The 21,353-nt window shown below is 51.5% G+C and overlaps 1 protein-coding gene across 13 annotated transcripts in view; it reads right to left on the minus strand.

The window, feature by feature from the left end:
* MICAL2 (microtubule associated monooxygenase, calponin and LIM domain containing 2) overlaps positions 1–21,353 on the minus strand; it is a 214,867-nt gene that overhangs the window by 87,922 nt on the left and 105,592 nt on the right. For 7 of the 13 annotated variants that reach the window (XM_045194029.3, XM_045194031.3, XM_045194032.3 and 4 more), the window contains 9 exons: positions 20,812–20,959; positions 19,567–19,766; positions 19,077–19,183; positions 11,691–11,777; positions 8,388–8,537; positions 6,808–6,930; positions 5,133–5,351; positions 4,777–4,878; positions 3,456–3,581 (listed from right to left, as the gene is read on the minus strand). In XM_045194029.3, coding sequence (XP_045049964.2) covers positions 3,456–3,581; positions 4,777–4,878; positions 5,133–5,351; positions 6,808–6,930; positions 8,388–8,537; positions 11,691–11,777; positions 19,077–19,183; positions 19,567–19,766; positions 20,812–20,959 — 1,262 coding nt within the window. The remainder of the gene's footprint in view (positions 1–3,455; positions 3,582–4,776; positions 4,879–5,132; positions 5,352–6,807; positions 6,931–8,387; positions 8,538–11,690; positions 11,778–19,076; positions 19,184–19,566; positions 19,767–20,811; positions 20,960–21,353) is intronic. The other 6 variants (XM_045194040.3, XM_045194035.3, XM_045194038.3 and 3 more) reach the window with 4 other exon arrangements.

Below are 21,353 nucleotides of genomic sequence, written 5' to 3' on the forward strand. Positions count from 1 at the left end.
GACCCAAGGTTTTGTCCCTGGGAGCAACCGGTGCTCCTCATGGCCGGTTTGGCAAGGTCTGTTCCCCGGACCCTCAGAGTTGCAGTGTAGGGCTCTAGGGCAGGAACAGGGACATGCCGTCTGCCCTGAGCTTGCTAAGGACTGAGCACCAGTTCCCAAGTGCACTTTCCTTCCTCGGGCTCCCCTGACCTGAGGCGAATTTGGGTCACTGGGCAAAGAGGGCAGTTTCTTTCCAATCTGTTGGAAAGAAACATGAAGGCCCCAGGCTCTCTCCAGGAGGGGGGCTCCCTCAGCTGCACTAAAACCAGGTGAAGTTGTTTGTCCCCAGGTTGTCACCTACTTTAAGGGACAGCCAATTCTCTTCTCAGAGGAGACCATCGCTTAGAGGAGATTCTGCCTGTGCATAGCTGAATCAAGGGTCGGGTGTGGTCAGGGGAGGGAGGGAAGTTGGGTGGGGGTGGCGGTGCAGCTGGCGATATCTTCTCCAAGAAACTCACCACTCCAGCCCTAACTGCCTAGATGGCTTCACAATGAGATCTGGAGGGGTCTGTGGGTATCAGGTGCAACCTGGGTCCTTTTCACAAATGGAGATACTAAAACACAGAGACAGTAAGTGACTTGCCCAGGGTCCCAGGGTGGCCCTTTCTAAGAGCTCCCCAATCATTCCCAGGCACACTGTGAAAGGCACATCAGGGTGGAAGCTATTAAAATACCCCAATTACACCATCACTTGATGGCCAAGGTTGGCTAAGCAGATGGGGTAAGAAAAAACAGGGGGCGATTGTTCTAGCACAACCTGGGAGAAACAAGGAACAAAGCTGTAGAGGTGGTGGCCGGGGACTGGGGCTGGGCATCCCAAAGGCCACCCCATTGACAGCCGTCCCTGCACCTGGGTGTGGGGCTCCGCACGGACGCAGCCTCTGGGCTGCTCCTTCTGAGGAGCCTCCATTCACACCGGCCTCTGTGAGACAGAGAAGAGAATGCCAGGCTGGAGCCCGGAGCCCTGGGCACTAGTCTCCCCTCTGCGTCTTGCTTTCTTTTCTGCGGCTCTGCTCCTGCTCAGGTCACACTCTCCCAGGAAGAACCTCCCATTACCGTGTTAAAATTGCTCCCTTTCCCTTAGACGCCAAGTCCCTGCTATCTGCTAATTTTCCCACAGGAAGACCATCTTAGCTCCTGACATACTATATAACATACTTCTATATGATATGATTGTTGGCTGTTTACTTCCCTTACTAGGCGGCGAGCCTCGTCAGGGCAGGAATATGACTCCTGTTCACTGATGCACACCCAGGACCTGAAATGCCTGACACCAAGCTGTCACTCAACAAATATTTGTCAAATGAATGAATGTCTACTCATTGGCCTAAAGAGTGACACTGGGTAAAGCTGGTTGAAGAGCCCATTGGAGAAGCGGCAGCCAGGGCCTCCTCTGATGATGTGTGATGCTGATATGATAGGAGCTGTCAGACCCCAAAGGCCACACATGTACCCAGATGAGACTGACCTAGGCCATTGCCTAGAAAACTAATACTCGCTGGCAACCTCACTAGGAAAGGCTGGGAAGCATGGTGGCTCCACCCTCAACGCTGATAGGGCAGCGACCAAGCCAGGCCATCCTGAGGTCAAAAGCAAAGCAGGGGCAAGAGACAGCCTTGACCCGGTCCAGCCAGAGAGAGTCTGGGCCAGAGATGGGCAGGGTGCAGGCCCACTGCCCAGGCAGGAGCATGAACTGCCTGTCTGTGACTGGGTGCCCTCACCTGTGTCATTCTGTCAAGGGGGACAACGACCTTTTCCACAGCAGGAAGTACTCCCCAGGGAAGGGCAAAAGGGCTACTCAGAAGCCTTTTAGTGAGAGTGATGCCAATCTCCACCCATATAGCTCACCGTCACGTGAGCCAGGAATCATTCTCTTGTTGATGAGGCAATGGAGGCCCAGGCAGATCAGGGGACTTAAGGTCAGACACCGACCAAGGCCTGACCTGGGACAAGATGCGGCCTCTCAGCCTTGGCTATTTTTGGTGGACTTGGAAAGAGAAAGTGTTTGGTTTCTCCATGTCACCTCCTGCTGCCAGTCCAGGGATGCATTGGGGACCTTGGAGGAGGTGGGGCTGATAAGATTCCTTGCTCCTTTCTTGGAGACCCTACCCGCACACTTCCTCCCACAGTGATGGGTGTCAAAGGACGTGGAACCCACTACACACAAGGAGGCAACTCCTAATTTCCTACTAATGTAACAGCAGGAAGCTGGTTTGTGCATCAGCCTATAAGCATGGAAGCAAATGAGTAGTAACTCTATTAAGGGGGCCCTCAGCACCACCCACCAAGCTGAGTCCAGGTGGCAGGTGGACGGATTGGATGCGTTCAGAGCAGCAGAGTCTGCAGGGAGGAGACTCCAAACCTACTCTCTTGTGCAGCAGCAGAAGTGGGCTTCCTGTCCATTTTTAGGCTCATGCATTCCAGGGGCCGCCCCTCTCCCTGCCCAGCCTGGCGGGGTTCTCAGCATATCAGGTGATAGGAGGACAAGGGAAAACATAAAAAGTGCTCCAGAACCCAAACTTATCAATTGCTCATGATGCATTTCATTATCAGCCTAAGCAGAGTTAGCTCCCCGCCTCCTCCTTCCAAGCCGACCTCTGCACTGCTCCCCAAGTCATGCTTCTAGAACACAGAGAGGAGCCTTCAGGGGCTCTTTGTAAGAGGCCAGAATGAAATTCCTTAGCACAAAAAGAGTGGGCTCATGTTCATCCTCATTCTCTGCACCCCCATGAGTACTTTCACCCCCAAGTTCAAATCACACCAGAAGTCTGACCTTCCATTCATGCAAGTCCTGTCTGCCTTCCTTTGCACATGCCGGACCCTTTCTAAAGTACCCTCACTCTCTACTTCCTCCAGCACACCCTGCTGTACAACCTTCAACACTCAGCCCCCTTTTCCCTGCTCTGTGATTCCTTCCTGGCTTCTCCCTTCTGAGTTCCTACAGTCTCGCCTTTTACATCTGTCATAGAATTAATGGATAGGATTGTATTAGATTCACCATGTGAAACCGCCATAATGTTAGGTCAAATACAGACAAACATCGGCAATTTCATATGGTAAAAAGTTACGTATTTCTATTCTAATGTGCTGTTTGCCATCTAAACTGTACTAAGAAAACTGTACCACCTCCTTTTTAGTTCCTCAGCATCTGGCACAGTGGTTGGCATACAGCGGGTACCCAGCTAATGCTTGCTGGATGAATGAGCAACGTTCGACAGGATTTTGTGTGCTGCCTGTTCCGCTATGTTGCTGTGTCCCCACAAAAACAAAACCAAGTCCAGAGCTGTTGTGAACTATATTACAAATTTCATCTCAGCTAAGCCAAGCTCCCGACGTTGGCCTGTGCAGGCCGAGCAGGGCAGGGGGACGTCTCGGAGCATGCAGAGAGTGGGGCAGCAAATTATCAGGACAACTACCTTTCTGGCAGGAGACACAGAGTCAACGGTGGATGGAGAGGAAGTGGCAGCTGGATCAGGAGATGGAAGGCGGGCGGGAGGAGACGGAGGGTGAGTGTGAGACAGGTCTTTAGAGAGTAATTTATTCTGCACAGAACAGAAACAGAGGAAACTATGATTATCCCCAGGAACAGCACAGTGACGCTCGCCTCGGAAGCCCCATGCCCACACGCTCCAGGAGGGGCAAAGACATCCATCCAGGCCTGCCTCTCAGGACAAAGCAGGAGCCCATGTTGTTGGAGTTCGGCGGGACTGTCTGGCTCCTGGTTACATTTTCTGCTACAACTATTCCAGCTCCTCGTCCCACTGTAACAGCCGGAGCAGGTCTATCCTGTTGCGGCCCTACATGTGCCACAGACACCAGTGCCAAGTCCTGCCGCGCTCCCTCTGGAGCGAGGTGTAAAGTGGCAGGTGCAGACTTAGGAAAGGAGAATCCTGGGCTACTTTGGAGCAGATGACCCCAGCAAGGGCCTCTGTGGCTGCAGACAACTGTGCCAGCCTCCTAGCAGCTAAAAATGAACTAAATAAATGCAAAGCCTCCTTCCCACATCAGTGACTCTGCCGAGTGGCAGAGGCCACAGGTCTGGAGGAGACTGAGCGAAAGCATCAGGGGAGGTTAGTTTGTAAAGACCAGATTTGATGCAGGAGTGAGTGCCTTCCACATACACACACTGCGGGACCTCATATCGATCCTTTCATCTCCTTGCCAGCACGTGCTCTTCCTTTTAGCGAGCTTCTAAATGAGCATCTGCACTTCGTATTCTAAGGCAAAGCCATTCTTCTTGGCTCCACACAGAGCCAAGGTTATGGTTTCCCATTGACTTTCTCATCAGTGTCTCCCTGATCAAGGCCATGGGGAGATTTCTCCATCATGCCCCACAATGTCAGGAACAACTGGCTTGCTTTCACCTTAAAGGCACTGTGATGTAATTCTTGTAACTGACCGGCTTTCCCTCCCTCTTTGTGTTGGCCCCGAGGAAGCTCAGAGCCCACCCAGAAGCCGTTTGGGATCTAACAGCCAGTGTTTCTGTTCAGTGACGTCTTCCTCTGGTCTCAGCTCAATTTTCTGAGCCTCGGTTTTCCCTTTGTCCTGATTTATCTACTTATTTTCAATGTCTTCATTTGCATCTTTTCTAGATAGCACCTTGAATTCTTCAGCAGTTTGAAAAATGCATCGTGCCTCATGCTATGAAAGCAGGAGGAGCTCCAGAGACAGATTCAAGGTCACCTTGCTGCATGTCCAATGCCCAGGCCCCTAGGGGGCTCTGAAAGCCCCGTTTACCTGTGGGAAATCCCCATGTCCAAACATGGAGGCAAGGTGAGCCGCCTTCTCCTTAATGTTCTTTTTGTGGAATTCCCTGTTGGCCAAGTTCTGAGCCCTCTTCTGCAGTCAAGGCAAGAAAGGAGAAAGAAAAAAGAGGTAGTGACAGAGAGTAGGATGGTGGGTTGTTGGAGGCAGTGGGACAGGCATGTCTCACTGTCCACATAGCAGGCAGGGGACAGAGCAGGGCATGGGGCAGGGGACAGGGCATGCTCGAATGGTAGGATAAGGAACCCAGCCCAAGCAGGCAGAGGAAGAGGGGGAATAGAAGGCTCCCCAGACACAGGCAGAAACAGGGCAAAGGGTGAGGCTTTCACCTGGAGAATCTTTTCCTCCACTAGTTGCAGCCTCCGCAGCACCCCAGAGAGGGCCAGTGCTCCCTGGCAGGTAGGAGGCGGAGCAGCACAGTTTGCTGGCCCACCCAGCTGCAGGTCAGACTTGGCTCTGGCTCTCCAGGGCCGGCTCGGGCACCCTCCACCAGCAGACACTTGGTTTATCTCTCGGAGCACATGCCCTGTCACAACCACCGAGGGGAACTGGGGAGAAGGAAAATCAAGCTTCCTTTCCTACTATGGCCCTTTCATAGCCCCCCACCCCCCACAAAACATAAGGAACCTCCATGAGGACTGGGGACCAAGGATGCACCGGGTGCTGCCTTAAGTAAGATTCCAAATAAATCTCAGGTGTTGATGTTCTGCCGCCTGCACCAGAATCACCTGGCATCTCCTTTTATCTATTTTTTTAATTTTAAAAATATTTTCTTTTTAAATTAAACTTCTTAGCCCTGGGTAGTATGGCTCAGTTTGTTGGGTGCTGGCCAGCAAATCAAAGGGTTGATAGTTCGATTCCCAGTCAGGGCACATGCCTGGGTTGTAGACTAGGTCCCTGGTTGGGGGCATGTGAGAGGCAAGCTATCGATGTTTCCCTCACACATTGATGTTTCTCTTTCTCCCTCCCTTCCCCTCTCTTTAAAAAATAAAATAAAGAAAACTAAATGGGGAAGAATAGTCTTTAAAAATTAAATGTATTGGGGTGACATCGGTTCATAACATTATATAAATCTGACATTCTCATTAACATTAGCCTTGGGCCTCCCTCTACACCCACCAAACGAAGCCTGTGTGGCCCTGGCTCTCCACCCTAGGTGTACCCTAAAGCCACCTAGGGCGCTCTCCATGAACACCCCAAGACTGGGCCTGACTTCCAGAGATTCTAATTCAATTGGTCTTGGGATGGGCACCAGATATTGGTATGTTTTTTAAACACCCATTTTTTAATTGAAAAAAAAAATTGCTCTTTAGGTAATTCTTATACACTCCGACAAAATCTCTGCTTTATAACCACAGTGACCTCATTCAACCTCCACTGCCTGGAAGCAATAGAGAATTTCTTATGCTGACCAGACATCTTTGAATGCTGTGGTCAGTAATAATGACTCTGTTCAGATTCCAAACCCAGAGATCTAGCTGGAGAGAGCCACAGTCCTTGGCTCCCAGCTGCCTCCTGGCGCACCGAGCAGGTCCTCATCTATTGAGGCACCTGGGGAGGGCAGCCCCACATCCCAGCCTTACCCCTTCGATGCATGCAGCCAGTCGGCCACCAAAACCCATTCCGCCATCACTGCCAGTTTTTCATCAACTTAGAAATCAGCCTCTTTAAGTGCTCTGCAACTAAAGCTATGTGTTCCAGGGGCATCAGACAAAGGATGTGGTGTGGTGTGTTTTTCCCCAAGCGAACAGAGTACCATGCATATAGCAGTTGGTCATTCAATACCGCTGACTGGCTGAAGGGTCAATGGCATGTATTTCAAGATGCTGCATATTTGGTTATTCTTACCTATAAGGGTGGGGGACCTCAAGTTGTGCCCACCTTCCCAGAGAACCTATAATCAGCCCTATTTGGGGTGTGCAGGGGCCCACAGAGCCCCACCCCCCTCTGCATCCAGGTCCCCTCTGGCTTCACCAACACCCCATCCACTGGAAGGAGCCCTACCTGCCTTTTCAGAGGAGGTGATGGGCTGGTCGTGGGCTCTTCTGGCTTGAGACAGCGAGAGTTAACAGGAGGGTCAGAGGACAAGCGCAGGACAGGCTTACCTATCCCCGAGATGCTGCGCTCCTGGGAGGAGGAAGGTGAGTCCCCAAAGCAGCCACAGGAAACATGAAGGAAAAGGCTGAGTCAAATTGAGACACTCGGAGAGACGAGAGTAAGAGAGGCAGGGAGTGAGAGTTTTCGGGTACAGAGAGAGACACAGAGAGAGCCCTGGGCTGAGCTTGGCGGGGGGGGCCCGCCAGGAAACCTGAACCCTGGCTCTCTGCCCCTGTGGACAGCAAGTCCCAGAGTCCCCTCCTCTGGGATGATGCGTGAATTCAGGGGCGCTGTGCTGTTGGCTCAGACATGGGGCACTGGACAGGCCCTGCCAGAGCCCATGCCAGGCCGGGGCGGCCGGGCCTGGAGTTCCCCTGGAGACGGAAAAGCTTCCTGCCTACCACAGGACAGGATGCTACTGTCCATCAGCAACACTGGGGCTGCAAGGACCCAAGCCTCCAGAAGAGATGCTTGAAAAAAATTTAGAGTGACAAGTCTCAGGAAAATGGCCCCCTTCAATAACCCTGCTTCCTGGGGAAGGTCTTTTTTTTTTTTTCCTGGAAGAGGCATGGTTCACATCAGGACCAGGAAAACATCTATGATGACCTCTAAAAACCTAATTAACCTGACTCTGCCCTCCTGCTGAGAGGAACCTAGTTTTGTCATGTGACAGGTGTTCTCCAAAGGAAAACCGACCCCTGGCCCCAGCCTTGGTAATGTGGCAGCGGCATCCCAGGGGAGTTAAGGGCAGCAAACCGAACCGTGCAGCGCAGACCCCACCAGAGTCCGAGAGAAGTCAGCTCAGTCTGCCGCCTCACCACAGCGCTGACCGCCCACAGACGCACCCTGGCCCTGGCCAGACACACAGCCCTGCCTCCTGACCTGAGGGAACATGGAGAGGCGGCACCACAGCACTCGGGAGGTTGGCCCCCATTCCTGCAGGCCCACATGGAGCAAAGACCTGTGACTCAGTTTCCCCGTATTTGGACAAGGCTTCTCACCACGAGCTCAGCACTCCCCCAGGCAGCAGCACCTTCAAAGCTTCCTCCAGCTGCACCGTCTCATAGGCGGGTGCAGACTGAGTCATACTTGCACAGTGAAACCAAACTAGGAAAAGGGTTTCTTCTCTAATGCAGAACAAGCACCACAAACTACGGTCCTTGGGCCAAGTCTGGCCTATTGCATGTTTTATAAATAAAGTTTTACTGAAACATGGCCACGTGTACTGGTTTATGTATTGTGTATGGCTGCTTTCATGTTATAATGGCAGAGTTGAGTAGCTGCAAGAAAAATCAGATGGCCCCCCAAGCCTGAAGGATTGGCCATGCGGCCCCTTTTAGAAAACTGCTGACTCCTGGTCTAGAAGGCTCACCTGAGCCAGGCCTGGCTGGCATACCTGACACCCACCCCTAGCCTGGACCCTTCTTCTGGCTTCTCAGTTCTTGGTCGTCAAGGAGGCAGGTCCAGGGAGCATACGATGGACTCACCTGCTTCAGGAGTGAAGGGTTCCGGGAGCTCTCCTCAAACTTGGCCAGCAGCTGACTTGCCATGGACTTGACTTTGTTCTGATTGCCACCTTCTTTACTGCTGCCGCACTCTTGACTGGAGCCCAAACTCCGACTGGAAAAGGCTGAAGGCTGCAAAGGCCAGAGCAGTGCATTGGTGGTTGGGTCCCAGAACCCAGATATCAGGGAGGGGCCCTGGGGTCTGCAGATGGGGTACTACCTTCCCGAAGAAGGAGGCCCTCTATGGTCTGAGGAAGTGAGACACAAACAGCAAGTGAGGCCCCAATGGAGACCATGTTCCCAGGAGGGGTATGTTTTCCCAAAGGTGGGCACACCCAGGCTTGGGAGCTTCAGAGTTAGGGTTTCAATCCTGACTCTTTCACTTCTCAGCCCAGTGACCTTGGCAATCAACTTCCCTGAAGTTTTCTTCCTCATCTGTAAAGTGGATGAGTTGTTGCAAAATAAAATCAAATATAGTAATGAAGTGGTGTGCAAAATTATTTCCAAAATTCATCCTGTGACTTCCAAGGGGTGAACAGTGCAGGGAGGAGGGGAACAAAAGGGGTGTCAGTCAGGCGCAGGTTTTGGGCTTCTTTCTGCTTTCTCCTCTGTACCCTACTCCCAGCTTCAACCTGTCCGGCTCTGCTGCTGCTATCTTTTAAAAACAACTTTTAATTCTGAAATAGTTTTCGATTCACAGAAAAGTTACAAAGATAGCACAGACGGTTCCTGCATACCCTTCACCCAGGGGCAGGTAATGTCAGCATCTGCAGTAATCATGAAACCGGTATCATAGCCAAGCAATTAAGGGAGGACTCTATTAATCATAGACTGGATTTGGATTGCACCAGTTTTTCTGTGCTTGTCCTTGGGTGGCTCCAGCATACACCCCAGGATCCTACACTGAATTAAGTCATTATTTCTCCTTGGTCTCCTCCCACCTGCAACAGTTTCTCCATCTTTCTCTGTCTTTTGTGACTTCGACAGTTTTGAAGGAGACTGGCCAGCTACTGTGTGCAAAGCCCTCTCACCTGGGTGCTCTGGTGCCTTTTCACGATCAGACCGGGGTTGTGGACTTTGGAGAAGCGTGCCTCAGAGGCAAGGTGCTCCTCTCACTGCTGGGGATCAGGGTGCGTGGTACCAACATGCCTAATGACTGGGGCGGTGTTGGCTGTGACCACTTGATTATGTGTTTTACAAAGTGGAGTTCCGTGCAAGGTTTCTTTTAGTCTCAAGTAAGACTTGGAGAATGACCAGTGTTCATGGAATGTCTTTTCCCCCTTGCAGAGGATCTGCCCCACAGGCCACGAAGTGTAAACGGCACTGTGGTGTCAGGCGGGCAGCCTGCTTTCCCCAGGCGACAATGAATCTCCCGCACAGAAACGGACGTTCTCAAAAGAACAAAGATGTGCTCACTGAGAAGAAATTCGTTGGAAGCAGCAAGCTACAGTCAACGGCTTTTAAAGAATATCCCCAAGAGCAGCAGCCGCATGGGAAGCCTGTGTGCACAGCCACTCTGAAGTGTTGGGCAAACACCAACCGGAGTCACTCCCCACTTCAAAGTGGGAAATGTAACTCTCATAGCAATACAGCCTCGAGTGCACAGAGGGCGGGCGGGTTTGCTGGGGCGGCCACTGTTTGCACAAGGCCAAAGCCGGCCAGGACGGTGGGTCATGCAGACAGCACTTCCCAGACATGAGTCACAGGGGCTCCCTCAGAAGCAGATTCGGTTCTGTGGGTTGGGGTTGGGCCTTGAGACTCCGCATTTTTAACCAGCTGCCAAGTGATGATAGTGAGGCTGGTTTGGTTGAATCTGACTTGGAAGCAAACAAGCTGGCCCAGAAAACAGCCCAGCGCCAGCTCAGAAGGGACAGGTGCCACCAGATTTCTTCCCACACTCCACTCCTCTGTGGCCCTCAACAGAAAGAGCACAAACACCCCCACACACAAGCCCCAGATGAAAGGCAGGAGGAGACTTCCCTGAGAAAAAGTGCGTGCACGGGAAGCTCCTGAGGTCAGAGCAGATCACAGGCACTGCGGCGAGTGCCAATGCCCGTAACCGGGGAAGTGGGACTCCTCTTCTGCCCTGTTATCCAGCCTCTGCTTCCTCCTCTCAGTTACCAGTATCTCCCTATCTACTGGCTTCTGGCTCACACCAGGCCAAGAGACGGGGAAGCAATAGCTCTTGAAGGGACCACCCAAAGAAATTCTAGAAAAGGTTCCAACAAGCCTGAGTGGAACTCAGCAGATAAAATGAGTCTTTGTGCTCCTTGTAAGACATGAATTAACCTCCAGACTTTTTAATATCAGCATCTCCCTTTGAGCATCCCAGGACATGGGCCGAGCAATAGGCAGGTCCCCTGTCGCCCAGGGCGGACTCTGTGGCTCCACTTGTTACAAAGTTCAGCTGTGAGAACCAGGGGCCTGACTCCAGTCAAGGTTTCCCCATGAAGTCAGTCATGGACGTGAGCAACAATGTCATAAAAATATATAGCAGTGAAACCTCTTTGACCTAGGAGGTGGAAGTCTTCTCTAAGTGTATAACTCAGGGATCAATGCATTATGCAAACCAGACTACGACAGCAGCCACCAGGCGCGCTGAAGCAGGCGTCCTGCAGCTCACTGACAGTATCCGGGCTGGCTTTTGCGGGACGAGAACGGCCTTTTCAAGGGAGGGGTATAACTCAGGTCTCTTTAAAGAGCTTCCTGGGGAAGCAGAACTGATACTCTCTTTTTCTGCTGATCAATTTTTCAGTAGGAGGAGAGAAATTCGTGCTTGCTTTTGACAAAGTAGCCTGTGATTTTCTTCTGTCACCAGAAGGTGGCACTTGTGGGCGCTGGGACATGGTCCTTAAAGACTGAAAGTGCAGAAAACACAAATGGCAGAAACAACGTTGAGGAAAAAAGTGGGTCAGCTGGTGCCTCTTTACCACTCACCATTAAGAGTGATTATCTATTGATTAGCGTAGGTGCCCGTTAGCATGCCCAGCTTATTATATAACATCTTCTTAGTTAACCTTTAAAAATCCTGCCAAGTTTCATACATTTCAAAGGTATCATCTGTATTTCACAGACATGAACCCCACCCTGGGAGGCTCTGTTTCTCAAGGTCACATAGCTAGGAAGCGAGTGGAGGAGGGACCAGAGCCCGACTGTTCTTCCATCATGTCAAGCTTGGAACGGAGTGGTTCCTGAGAGCGGGAAGCAAAGAGGGCCAGGGCTGCGGCCACAGCTGGGCGGGCCTGGGCTCCCGGCTGTCAGGCAACAGTCTTTGTTGAAACTGACCCTGTGCACACCAACCTCATCCAGGTTGTTGAAGCCTTTCCGCCTCCGTTTGTTCATGTCATTATTCTCCTCGGTCTGGCTGTCCACCTGCAACGGCCAGGAAAGCACAGTGAGCTCAGGGCACCAAGGACTGCGGTTCGCGAACGGCCTTGCGCCAGCACTGAGCACGCGGCCCTGCCCGCCCAGGAGATGGGCGGGCGTGAGGCACCCTGAGCCGTGACTGATGCCACACAGAGCTCTGTCCGGGCGCCGTGCGAGGGGCCTCACTCCACCTGGGGGCCAGTGTCCGCAGTGCGGGTGGGAAATCACCCCCCAAACTGTGCTGAAGCATCCCAAAGCACAAGACTCCCTGTGACATGGCGGGGGTCGTCCCTGTTGTGGATGCGGCCTCAGGCTCAGGGCAGTGACAGCCAGGCCTGCTGAAGCCCCTCGGGGTGCTGCCTTGTGGGACCACCTCCTACAAGGAGCCGACACTGGCTGGCCTCACAGGCAGGATTCTTGGGACTCAGAGCAGCCACCCAGGGATTGGATGGCGAATTACATCTGCCATTCAGGCTGCCTCAGCTGTATTTTAACTGCACGATGTTTTAACTTCAACGTAGCACCAGATTTTCTCTGAACACTGCAGTGAGGATACAGCCCAGTGTGCCCAGGAGAGTTTGACTTATTGCTCTTTCCCCCTGGCGTAATATAGTGCTGCTTTTCACTCTCAGAAGCACCCTGGTTTAGACAATAAGTTACATGGTTGCCCTATCATACTCTTTTACAGTCTACTTTCTGATACCTGAATCTGGACATTTAAATCGCACCACCCGAGCCCATCACATCACCTCTGTAAGGACCACCCAAGGCCACCCACTGGCAGGCTTGATTCTCAAAGGCAGGAGAGAAACCACACAGGCTGTGCTGACGCTGTGGGCTGGGACAGGTTTGGGGGGCTGGATTTCCTACCTCCTCTGCACATGGCAGGGTAAGACCATTCTCGACACCAAGGTTAGACCTCTCTACCACCATTCTTCAGCTGGGGCCTTTGCCAAATGGCCAGCCCCCTGAGAATCATGGAATCATCCCCACCAACTGGGTATCCCTCCTGCTGGGGGCCTCCCTGCCCTCAGAGGGCCCTCCATCGCAGGCCCAGATTAAACCCGGCCTTCATTCCCCGTTGGATGCAGTAGCAAGGGCTGCTGGCCGTTCTCTTCCCTCAAGCCCAGGCCTGGAGCCCCATCTGCCCCATACACTCTAAACTTGCCCAATCACAGGAGGATTCTTTCATCTCCCAGTTGTTCTGGACCAATACTAATAATTTTGTAAATCATTGTAACATTTGATAATGTACTGTATATAACAGTTAACAACAAGAACAATAACATTGGAGTCCCTGGCATGGTCTGCTGTAAACTCACCTGCTTCCGACAGAAAGCACCTGCTTCCCCAGTTCTTACACTCCCTCTCACCCCGACCCCTCCCCATATTTACCAGAACCTTTACTGTTTTTAAAGACAAGATCGGCCAGAGTTTAGTCACTGATATTTGTTTAAAACTTTGATCCTTCCCTTGTTCAGGCAGCAAAAAAACAACAGATCAAAGGGCCCTGCTTTCCTTTCCACATTTTCTTCAGCTTCCAATAAATCATTATTCTGTGAGTGGAAATTATTTCAGCCCCAACGCTTGGGCAAACACCAAGAGAAACAGATGACCTTATTTGCAACAACACTGGGTCTTAGAGGCACAGGCTGTCTGGGTCCCTAGTCCACCGCCTGTGAACGCCAGCCGGGCCTGGAGACGGCAGCCTGGGAAAGCGAGGACCCTTGGTGCATAATCTGAGGGTTTTCTAGTGGTTTTTTGTTGCCATCTTAAATGAGGACTTGGCTTTTCCCTCAGGGAGCAACACATCTTATTCTCTCTTCTTCATTCAACGGCCTCGGGCGCGCCTGACTGTTCCAACCCTCAGGGCCTCTCTAGGTCCAGACCCAGGATGTTAGCCACAGCCCCTGGAAAGCTCTCCTGGGCAAAGCATGTCCTGTAGCAGCGCCTGAGAAGGCCCCGAGTCCTTCAGAGGGAATAAAGGAAGTGCAAGGGGCAACCGCAGCTCCTTCGCTTCAGCCTGACCTGCGGGGCAGTAAAATATGGTCTCTGTGGGGAGGTGAGCAGCAGGCACACCAAAACGGGCTCTGCTCTTCTTGTGGGTTTATCACGGAAGCACTGATTCTCAATTAAGAGCCAGGTTAAGACAAAAAGGTGAAGAAAATGCAAACCTAGAAATTACCGATTTTTTTCTTATCTGGATATCTCTATTTGGGAAGTAAAGTTGCCTCAGCACCCCCATCTCCTTGGGCTCTATATTGTTCTACCAAGAATTGGGGTGCAAGGAAGAGGAAAATAACTTATTGTGTCCATTCAGACAGAGCATGAGAATAAACCAATAACTCACTTGGTTTTCCTATTAATTTTTCCATGCCTTTCACCTGAATTTCTCACCATGGTTACCCAATGATTTGTGAGAGTCTACATACCAGCACTCATTTATTAAAGTAATTGGTATCTCCATTAAAAAAATTAGATATATACCTACCAATGTGGTCATGTATTTGATCAGCACAAAATAACCATGTTCCCATACTGCCTGACATAGTGTGATTTTAGCCTAAAGCGAACACACTTTATATTTAGTTGACCAGTACTGGAGAGATACAGATCTGGGTCACAGGAAAAGAGCGTGGCCATCGCAGGCAATGACCGGATTGAGCGGGGGGCTGTCAGGGGATACAGAAAGAGGGCCGGGACACTGGCAAGAGAGCTCTATTCTTCTTCAATGGCAGAGGAGTGAGAAGTCATGGGTTCAAGTTCTGACCCCAGTGACTTCCTGACTGTGTGACCTTAGGGACATCACCTAACTTCTCTGACTTCAGTTTCCTCACCTATAAGATATTGGACTATCTAGCTCATGAATTGTTGTAACAACTAATAAAATCATGTATGTCAAACACTTCTTATAATATAAAGTGCTGTCTAAGTGTTAGACACCATCACTTAGGCTGGTGCCAGTTAGCAGAAATTAGAAAACCTGAATTCTAGTCCTGACTTTGACATTCCCCACCTGCATGATATTGCAATTCAGTCTCCCTACTCCCGAGTTTCCCGTCTCCAAACCTGGGATGAGAGCACACGTCCTGCCTTCCTCTAGAAGCGGCACAAGGGGCAAGTGAGATATACAGGCAACTGTTTCGTCTTCTGTAAAGCGCTACGTCAATCACGATTGCAGTACCGACCCAAGCGTTCGATCCAACCAGTTTCGCCCATCTCTTCAGAAGAGGCGCCTGTTTATTTAATCTGTGCTTACGAAGGGCATAGCCTGTCATTTTTGGACCCCCTTCCGTGTGCCAGAGGATGTGCTCCGACTTGCAGCACACATTCATTTATGGTGTCTGCACAGCAATGCCATGGTCATAATTATAATCACTTTTCACGCAAGCAAAGGAACTTCCTGAGAGGTTGAAACGTGTGACTCCCCAGCAGACCTAAGGCTTCAACGTGCATGGCCATTCTGTAAGTCAGCGCAAAATCTAGGGCCGTGGCTGTACAGGGGGCAGGGGAGATCAGCCTGCAAGTCACAGAGGCTGGAGGGGCTGGGGGTGCTGCTCAAGGGCACTGTGCTTGCTGAGCCAGCGGCATCAGGACCTGGTCCTCTGGCCTCTCCTAAGCCTTCTTCAGATCTCTGAATTGAGAAGTACTAGAAAGCTCACGGGGGGATTTGGCTGCTTGGTGGGTTGTTCTGAGAGAATAGTTGGGGAAAGGGAGTGAGAGGAACTTAAGAAGCCCCTCCAGAAGGGCAGTTCCCTCAGGCAGGGTCCTTGCTTGTCTTGCTCCTGCTCTCCCCCCTAGGTCCAAGAATAGGACTCGACATAAGATAGGCACTCAGTGAATGTGTGTTGAATGGTTGGGTGGAGGGAGCACTTTCTTGCAGAGCAACCCCTGGCTCTTTGCAGAGTATTTGTGCAGGAGGGTCAAGGAGAGGAGAGTTGGGAGGGAGACCCAGACTCTCCAGGCCGGACACTGGCATGAGTCACGTGCACTCCACTCTACCAGGGGCAGTGCTGGAGACGGACCTGGGTCAGAATCAGTCAGCTGAGCAGGATAAATATCCTGGGGCTGCTCACCTGGCTTCTGGGATGGGCTTTTCAGGAACAAGTGACAACGTTTATGCTGTGTTGTCCTCCAAGGAGTGGGCTCACAACGGAAAAAAGATCAGGTACCCTGAGTGCGTACGTAACATACCGTGTGTAATGGCTGAAGTGGGCACAAATGCAGGCATTACCCACATGAGGCAGGTCTAGGAGAGTGAGGGCAGAGACCACATATGTTCAGGTGTCACCTATGGTGCATGGAGTCTCCAGGAATTGTCACTTGCCCTGAGGCTTTTAGATGCTGACCAGGATCTGAGGCACATGTGCACAAGCAGACCAAGGGCTTATTAAGAGGAAAATACAGCCCTGGAAAGGTGGCTCAGTTGGTTGGAGCATCATCCTGTATACCAAAAGGTTGCAGGTTCAATTCCTGGTCAAGGCATATACCTAGGCTGTGGGATCGATCCCTTATTGGGGGTGTATGATAGGCAAGTGATTGATATTTCCCTCTCACATCGATGTTTCCATGTGTGTGTGTGTGTGTGGGTGTGTGTCCCTCTCTCTAAAATCAGTAGGCACATCCTTGGGTGAGGATAAAAAATAAAAGGGAAAACTATAATCTCAAGCTCTTTTTTTCACAAGCTTGGACTATCCAGTCTTCAGAGCTAATCAATCAACCCCATCGTTACCACTTACCAGAGGGACAACCCTCTTGGTGGACGGATGGGAAAATTACTCTCTCTAAATGTCAACATGGTCCTTGGTAGAGGAAAAGTCTTATTTTGACTAATGTTCGTCAGTCTTGCTAGGATTTTGACATTATCAGCATCAGAGATGAGAGAAAAATTTAACACCAGCAATGAAAACTAGGAAGGAGAGATATTTTTATGACTGGCTCAGCAGAGAAACAATGAACCTTGTTCAGATTAAGATGCCTCACTGTGAACAAACGTGGGCTGCTCAATTCCCATGTCACAATGCAACTCTGGCAGTTGGTGAGGGGGAGGGAAGGGCGGGGAGAAATGGGAGAGGTTGGCTACAGATGTGGCTGTGTACAGGTACCACGGTGCACTTAGGTGGAGAACCATGCAAGCGGGGCCAGCCCTGATCTGTAGTCCACCGGGCACATGAGCTAGGGTATCGAGGGCTGTGGATTTAATTGCCCTGGCATGGAGAAGTGGACAATTGCTGGGGCATTTCAGTGATGACCAAGGGAACATGTGACCCACTGGCCTTGCTAACTTGCCATCCCACCCAGAGAAGGCAATCAATCGGCTTTAAGAGAGGACAAATAAGATACTTCAATGACCTAATAATCTCTCTCCCCATCCGAAGAGCAGGGCAAATTGGGGGCATGAAGTGGGGTTGTGGGAGGGATCAGATCTGCGGTTCTTCTCTCAAGACAGGCGGCCCGTGGGCATACCCTCAAGGAGGCCAGACATGGTTCAAAATCGGTCCGGGCTGGTCAGGCAGAGTGCCCCTGCTCCCCGGCATTTCCTAGCAGAGCCAGCGGATGGTGGAGCGAGGCCCCAGCAGCCATGGAGGGCCTGGCTAGCCTTGCTGACTACTGACCTTTGACCATTCCCACCTCCTGAGCCAGAGCTGGCCAGGCCCTTTTGATTTGGTCACTCTTTAAACAGAGGTGTGGTGAGTGCAAGGTTTAAACAGTCTTCTCCAGTTCCCCCTGCTGTGCCCCGTTGTGGTGGTAGAAACCAGGCGAATGGAGAAAGGCAGTAAATGCTTGGCCCAGAGAGCTTCCAGAAAGGCCACATCAGCTTCCCTGGGATGGGGCAGCCCAGAGTGGGGTTCTCAGGCTTTGGAAGAAACATGAGTGGAGTGGGGTGAAACAGGCCTATGACTGGTCTCCAGAAGACACTTCTCACTCCTGGGACATGTGGTGGGCGACACAGCCCTCACACAGGGGTGGGCAGCATGGGGCACAGAGAAGGACAGAGCAGCTGGGTCTCAGCCTTTCAGCTGCCTTGCGGGAAACCCCAGCAGACCTGCACACCTTCCTCCCCAGGCCTCGCTTGGCTCGCCCATCCCCTCCCATATACAGGGTGTGGTGGAGCATTAGGCACGGACCCTGCTCCTGGAGTTAGCACAACTGCTTACAGCCTTCCAGGGAGCACAGACCTCAGTGGAAAAAGTGACCACAGCACATGCAGCTGAGAGAGAGGGAGGAGGCCACAGGGCCCTGACCCCACCCTGGGCGGAGGGGCTGGCAGGGCATGGCATGACTGGCCAGGGGTTAGGAGACTGTCTGCAGCTCAGAGACACTGAGACATGCAGAGGCCTGTTGCCCTCTGCTGAGTGAGGGAGGGCCGCCCTGCATGCTGGAGAGGGAGGGAGAACTTGGTGCCAGCGAACATCCCTGGGACTCCTTTTTAAAATCTGTACCATGAGCACAGTAAGCAAGACAACTTGTGCTTTCCTTCCACAGAGATGCTGTCACTCAAATGAGATTATAATTTCTCAGTAGGCCCATACTTCCCTAACTGGGTGCCAAGGCAACCCATGGCATCATGGTACACTCACAGGGGAGCCGCAGAAAATTTTACATTTTCTAGGGAAGCTTGGTAGAGTCAGTTACATACCTTGCAAAATACCCCTACTAAGTTATTTGAACTTAACTACTTACTAAGAGGAACTTCTTAGTAAGGTATTTCTTTTGATCTAGGGGCACTGTGAACAAAAATTACAGAGACTCTCAGGTACCATAAGTCAGGAGAGTTTGGGAACCTCTTTCTTAGGTTCTGAGCTCTTCAAAGGCAAGGCCCACATATTATTCATCTCTGTATATTTTCTCCCCTCATCAAAATCAAACAAGGAATTTAGCCCTAATGGTGGCATTCAGTGAGGCTCAATAAACTTTTGTTGAATAAATGTAAAAATGAATAGAACAGACTGCGTGAATGTAGCGTCACCATACACCCCCGCCACTAAGTGGCCACTGGGTCCTGATCTAAAGAAACTGCCTAGCGAAGTGAGACAGTGTCCCCTCCTCTCCTCTTAGGAGGTAGAGCTGATCTACCGTGACCTCCCCTAGAACCACTTTTAAGCCACTGAAGCTGGGCAAGCCAGAAATACCAGGGAAACTCGCAAAAACACTCAGTTACTAAACTGAATTTCACTGGTGTCTCCTGGGAGCACTTTCTGTATAATTTATCAGCAGAAACAGACCAAGAGCAGGACTGTCTCCAATCCCCTTGTCCCATGTGTGTGCAAAGAGAAATTAAACGAAAACCAAGCCCGGACTTACTCGTGGAGTCCTCTTCCTTGGAAACGTGAGGTTGAGATAGTTGTGAGGGAGGGATGATTTGGCCACGCCAAAGTCAGCATTTTCTCCATAGTTTTTTCCCCAGGAGTCTGTTAGGAAGTAAAAGTATGTCTGAGATTTGGATCCTGCCACAGCTACCCGAGGGCTCAGGGGTGTCTTTGCTACAAGATCCCTCCAAAATAATTCTCTCCCCGCAACTAGAGATGTAAATGGCCTGAGTGGAGAGCTGGTGCAGCTCTATCAGAGACCTCCCAACGTCAGGGGCAGGTGCCCAGCGTCATGTGGCACCGCACACAGACCAACTGACATCCATGGGTCCAGGTGGGTAGGGCCCGCCCCTGTTTGGCCTCAAGGTAAAGGGAAGACGTGGGTCAGGCCCAGAAGACACCAGTGCGAAGAGCAGCCAGACATGGGCACAGGGCAGAAATGACTCCAGGGCAGAGTGAAGCCTGGTCCAGAAGCAGGTCCTTACCCACGGGCCTCAGCGGGGTGCCCCGGAAGAGCTCGTAGAACTTGGAGAGGTACATGACCATGCTGAGCTTGTCGGGCTCCTGGACTGATGCCATCTCTTTGCCTGTGGTCACTGGGGGGATACCAAACTCACGCTCGGCCACGTCAAACGCCAGCTGGTTGTTCTCCACAGTGTCATCTTCATTCAAAGAGTCAAAATTGCTAGAGAATCAAAACAAGGTGGAAATCAGGCAGGGGAGGCAGAGATGGCGGGTGAAGGAGCAGTGGCCCCAACCCCTATCCCAAATCACACCCCGCACCCTGCTCCCCAGGAGGCTCAGTCGGAAGACGCTGTCCTGCTCACTCAGGGTGGGACAAAACCAGATTTGGACCATGATAATGTCACTGCTGCCTGGGCTGAAAACCATCAGAAAATGATTTACACCACTTTTGGGAAATGTACTTTACTTTTAAATAATTCCCTTATGTTCTTTTTCTTTCCATTATAAGACCAACATGGGCTTCTAGTAACAAAAAGAGTCAAGTTACTTATAACATGTAAAGTAATAAATGTGAGTCCCACCCCTTCTCAAGGCGACCTGCCTTCCTAAAGGCACCGATTGGCCACCCTTCGGGAGGTCTCCTCCCAGCCCTCTGGAGGAACGTGCTCATGGGTGCGAGGTCACTCTGCACGCGCTGGTTTAAACGCAACATCAATAGGTGCATTGTGCTTTCAACATCACAAGGTATTTCCACCAGCGTGATTCAATCTTCCTAAGGAACCTGACATCACTTCCAATTTATAAATGGAGAAACAAACTCAGAGAAGGTAAGTGGCCTGCCCAATGCTACGTAGCTAATCGCGCTGGGTCTCAAATCTAATATTTTGGCTGTAAACCTTCACATAGTCCCCCCAGAAGTAGGTCTTGCCCATAATTCCTGCCTCAAGAGGAGAGTCCCCTTGAGGTGTAGATGCTCCAATTTCCCAAGTGTGGTGATGGAGGGGGTGGGGGGACAAGTATAGCCGCTGAGCCTGGGTCACTTTTGTTTCTCGCATGTTAAGAACACAGATCAAATGAGTCGTGGGCTGATTAATCAGTGCAAAGAGGAAAACACGAACAAGAAAAAACAAATCGAAAATATGCAAAGAGAAATTGTGAACCAAGTTCTGAAGATTCTGTATCTAGTAGAACAGCCCTGGTTTCCCTTGTCTCCAGGGCCCCCCTGGGGAGGAGCTCATCAGGTGCACCCTGGGCCCCAGACTCACATCAGCTCAGGCCGGAAGCGGTGTATGATGGCACACAGGGCCAGGCCGCTCCGCCAGGAGGTGGTCAGGTCGGTGACGTGGACGTGCTGGTAGCCCTCGGTCTGCTGCTGGCACCAGTTTAAGAGCTTGCTGGGCCGAATGTCTGACTCTGCAGTAAGGGGAGACAGACAGTGTAGTGCTCTGGGGAAACCTCAGGGTCCCCTCTCTGACTGCCACCATGGCTGGGGATCAAGAGGAACAGCACCAAGGCAAGAAGCCAGGAAGCATGCTCTCCTGTAGCAAAGAGTCCCTAAGACCCCCTCTGGAACACAGAGGTGAGGACAACATGGAATCTGCCAACATTGCACCCAGCGGGGCAGACATGGAAGCAGGTGACAATGACACAGTGCCACAATGATGGAGAAGCGGTGTGCAGGGGGAGCAAGTGAGCAGGTTTGCCCCAAGTCCGCTGCAGCTGGAGCACTTGCCAAAGAGAGTCACAAAGGAGGGACAGTTGAGCTGCTTCTTGAAGTGTCTAGCGATTCAGCAGACAGAAGCAGGCA

Source organism: Desmodus rotundus, chromosome 5 (assembly GCF_022682495.2).
Source record: "Desmodus rotundus isolate HL8 chromosome 5, HLdesRot8A.1, whole genome shotgun sequence".
In the NCBI taxonomy this organism is placed as follows: domain Eukaryota; kingdom Metazoa; phylum Chordata; class Mammalia; order Chiroptera; family Phyllostomidae; genus Desmodus; species Desmodus rotundus.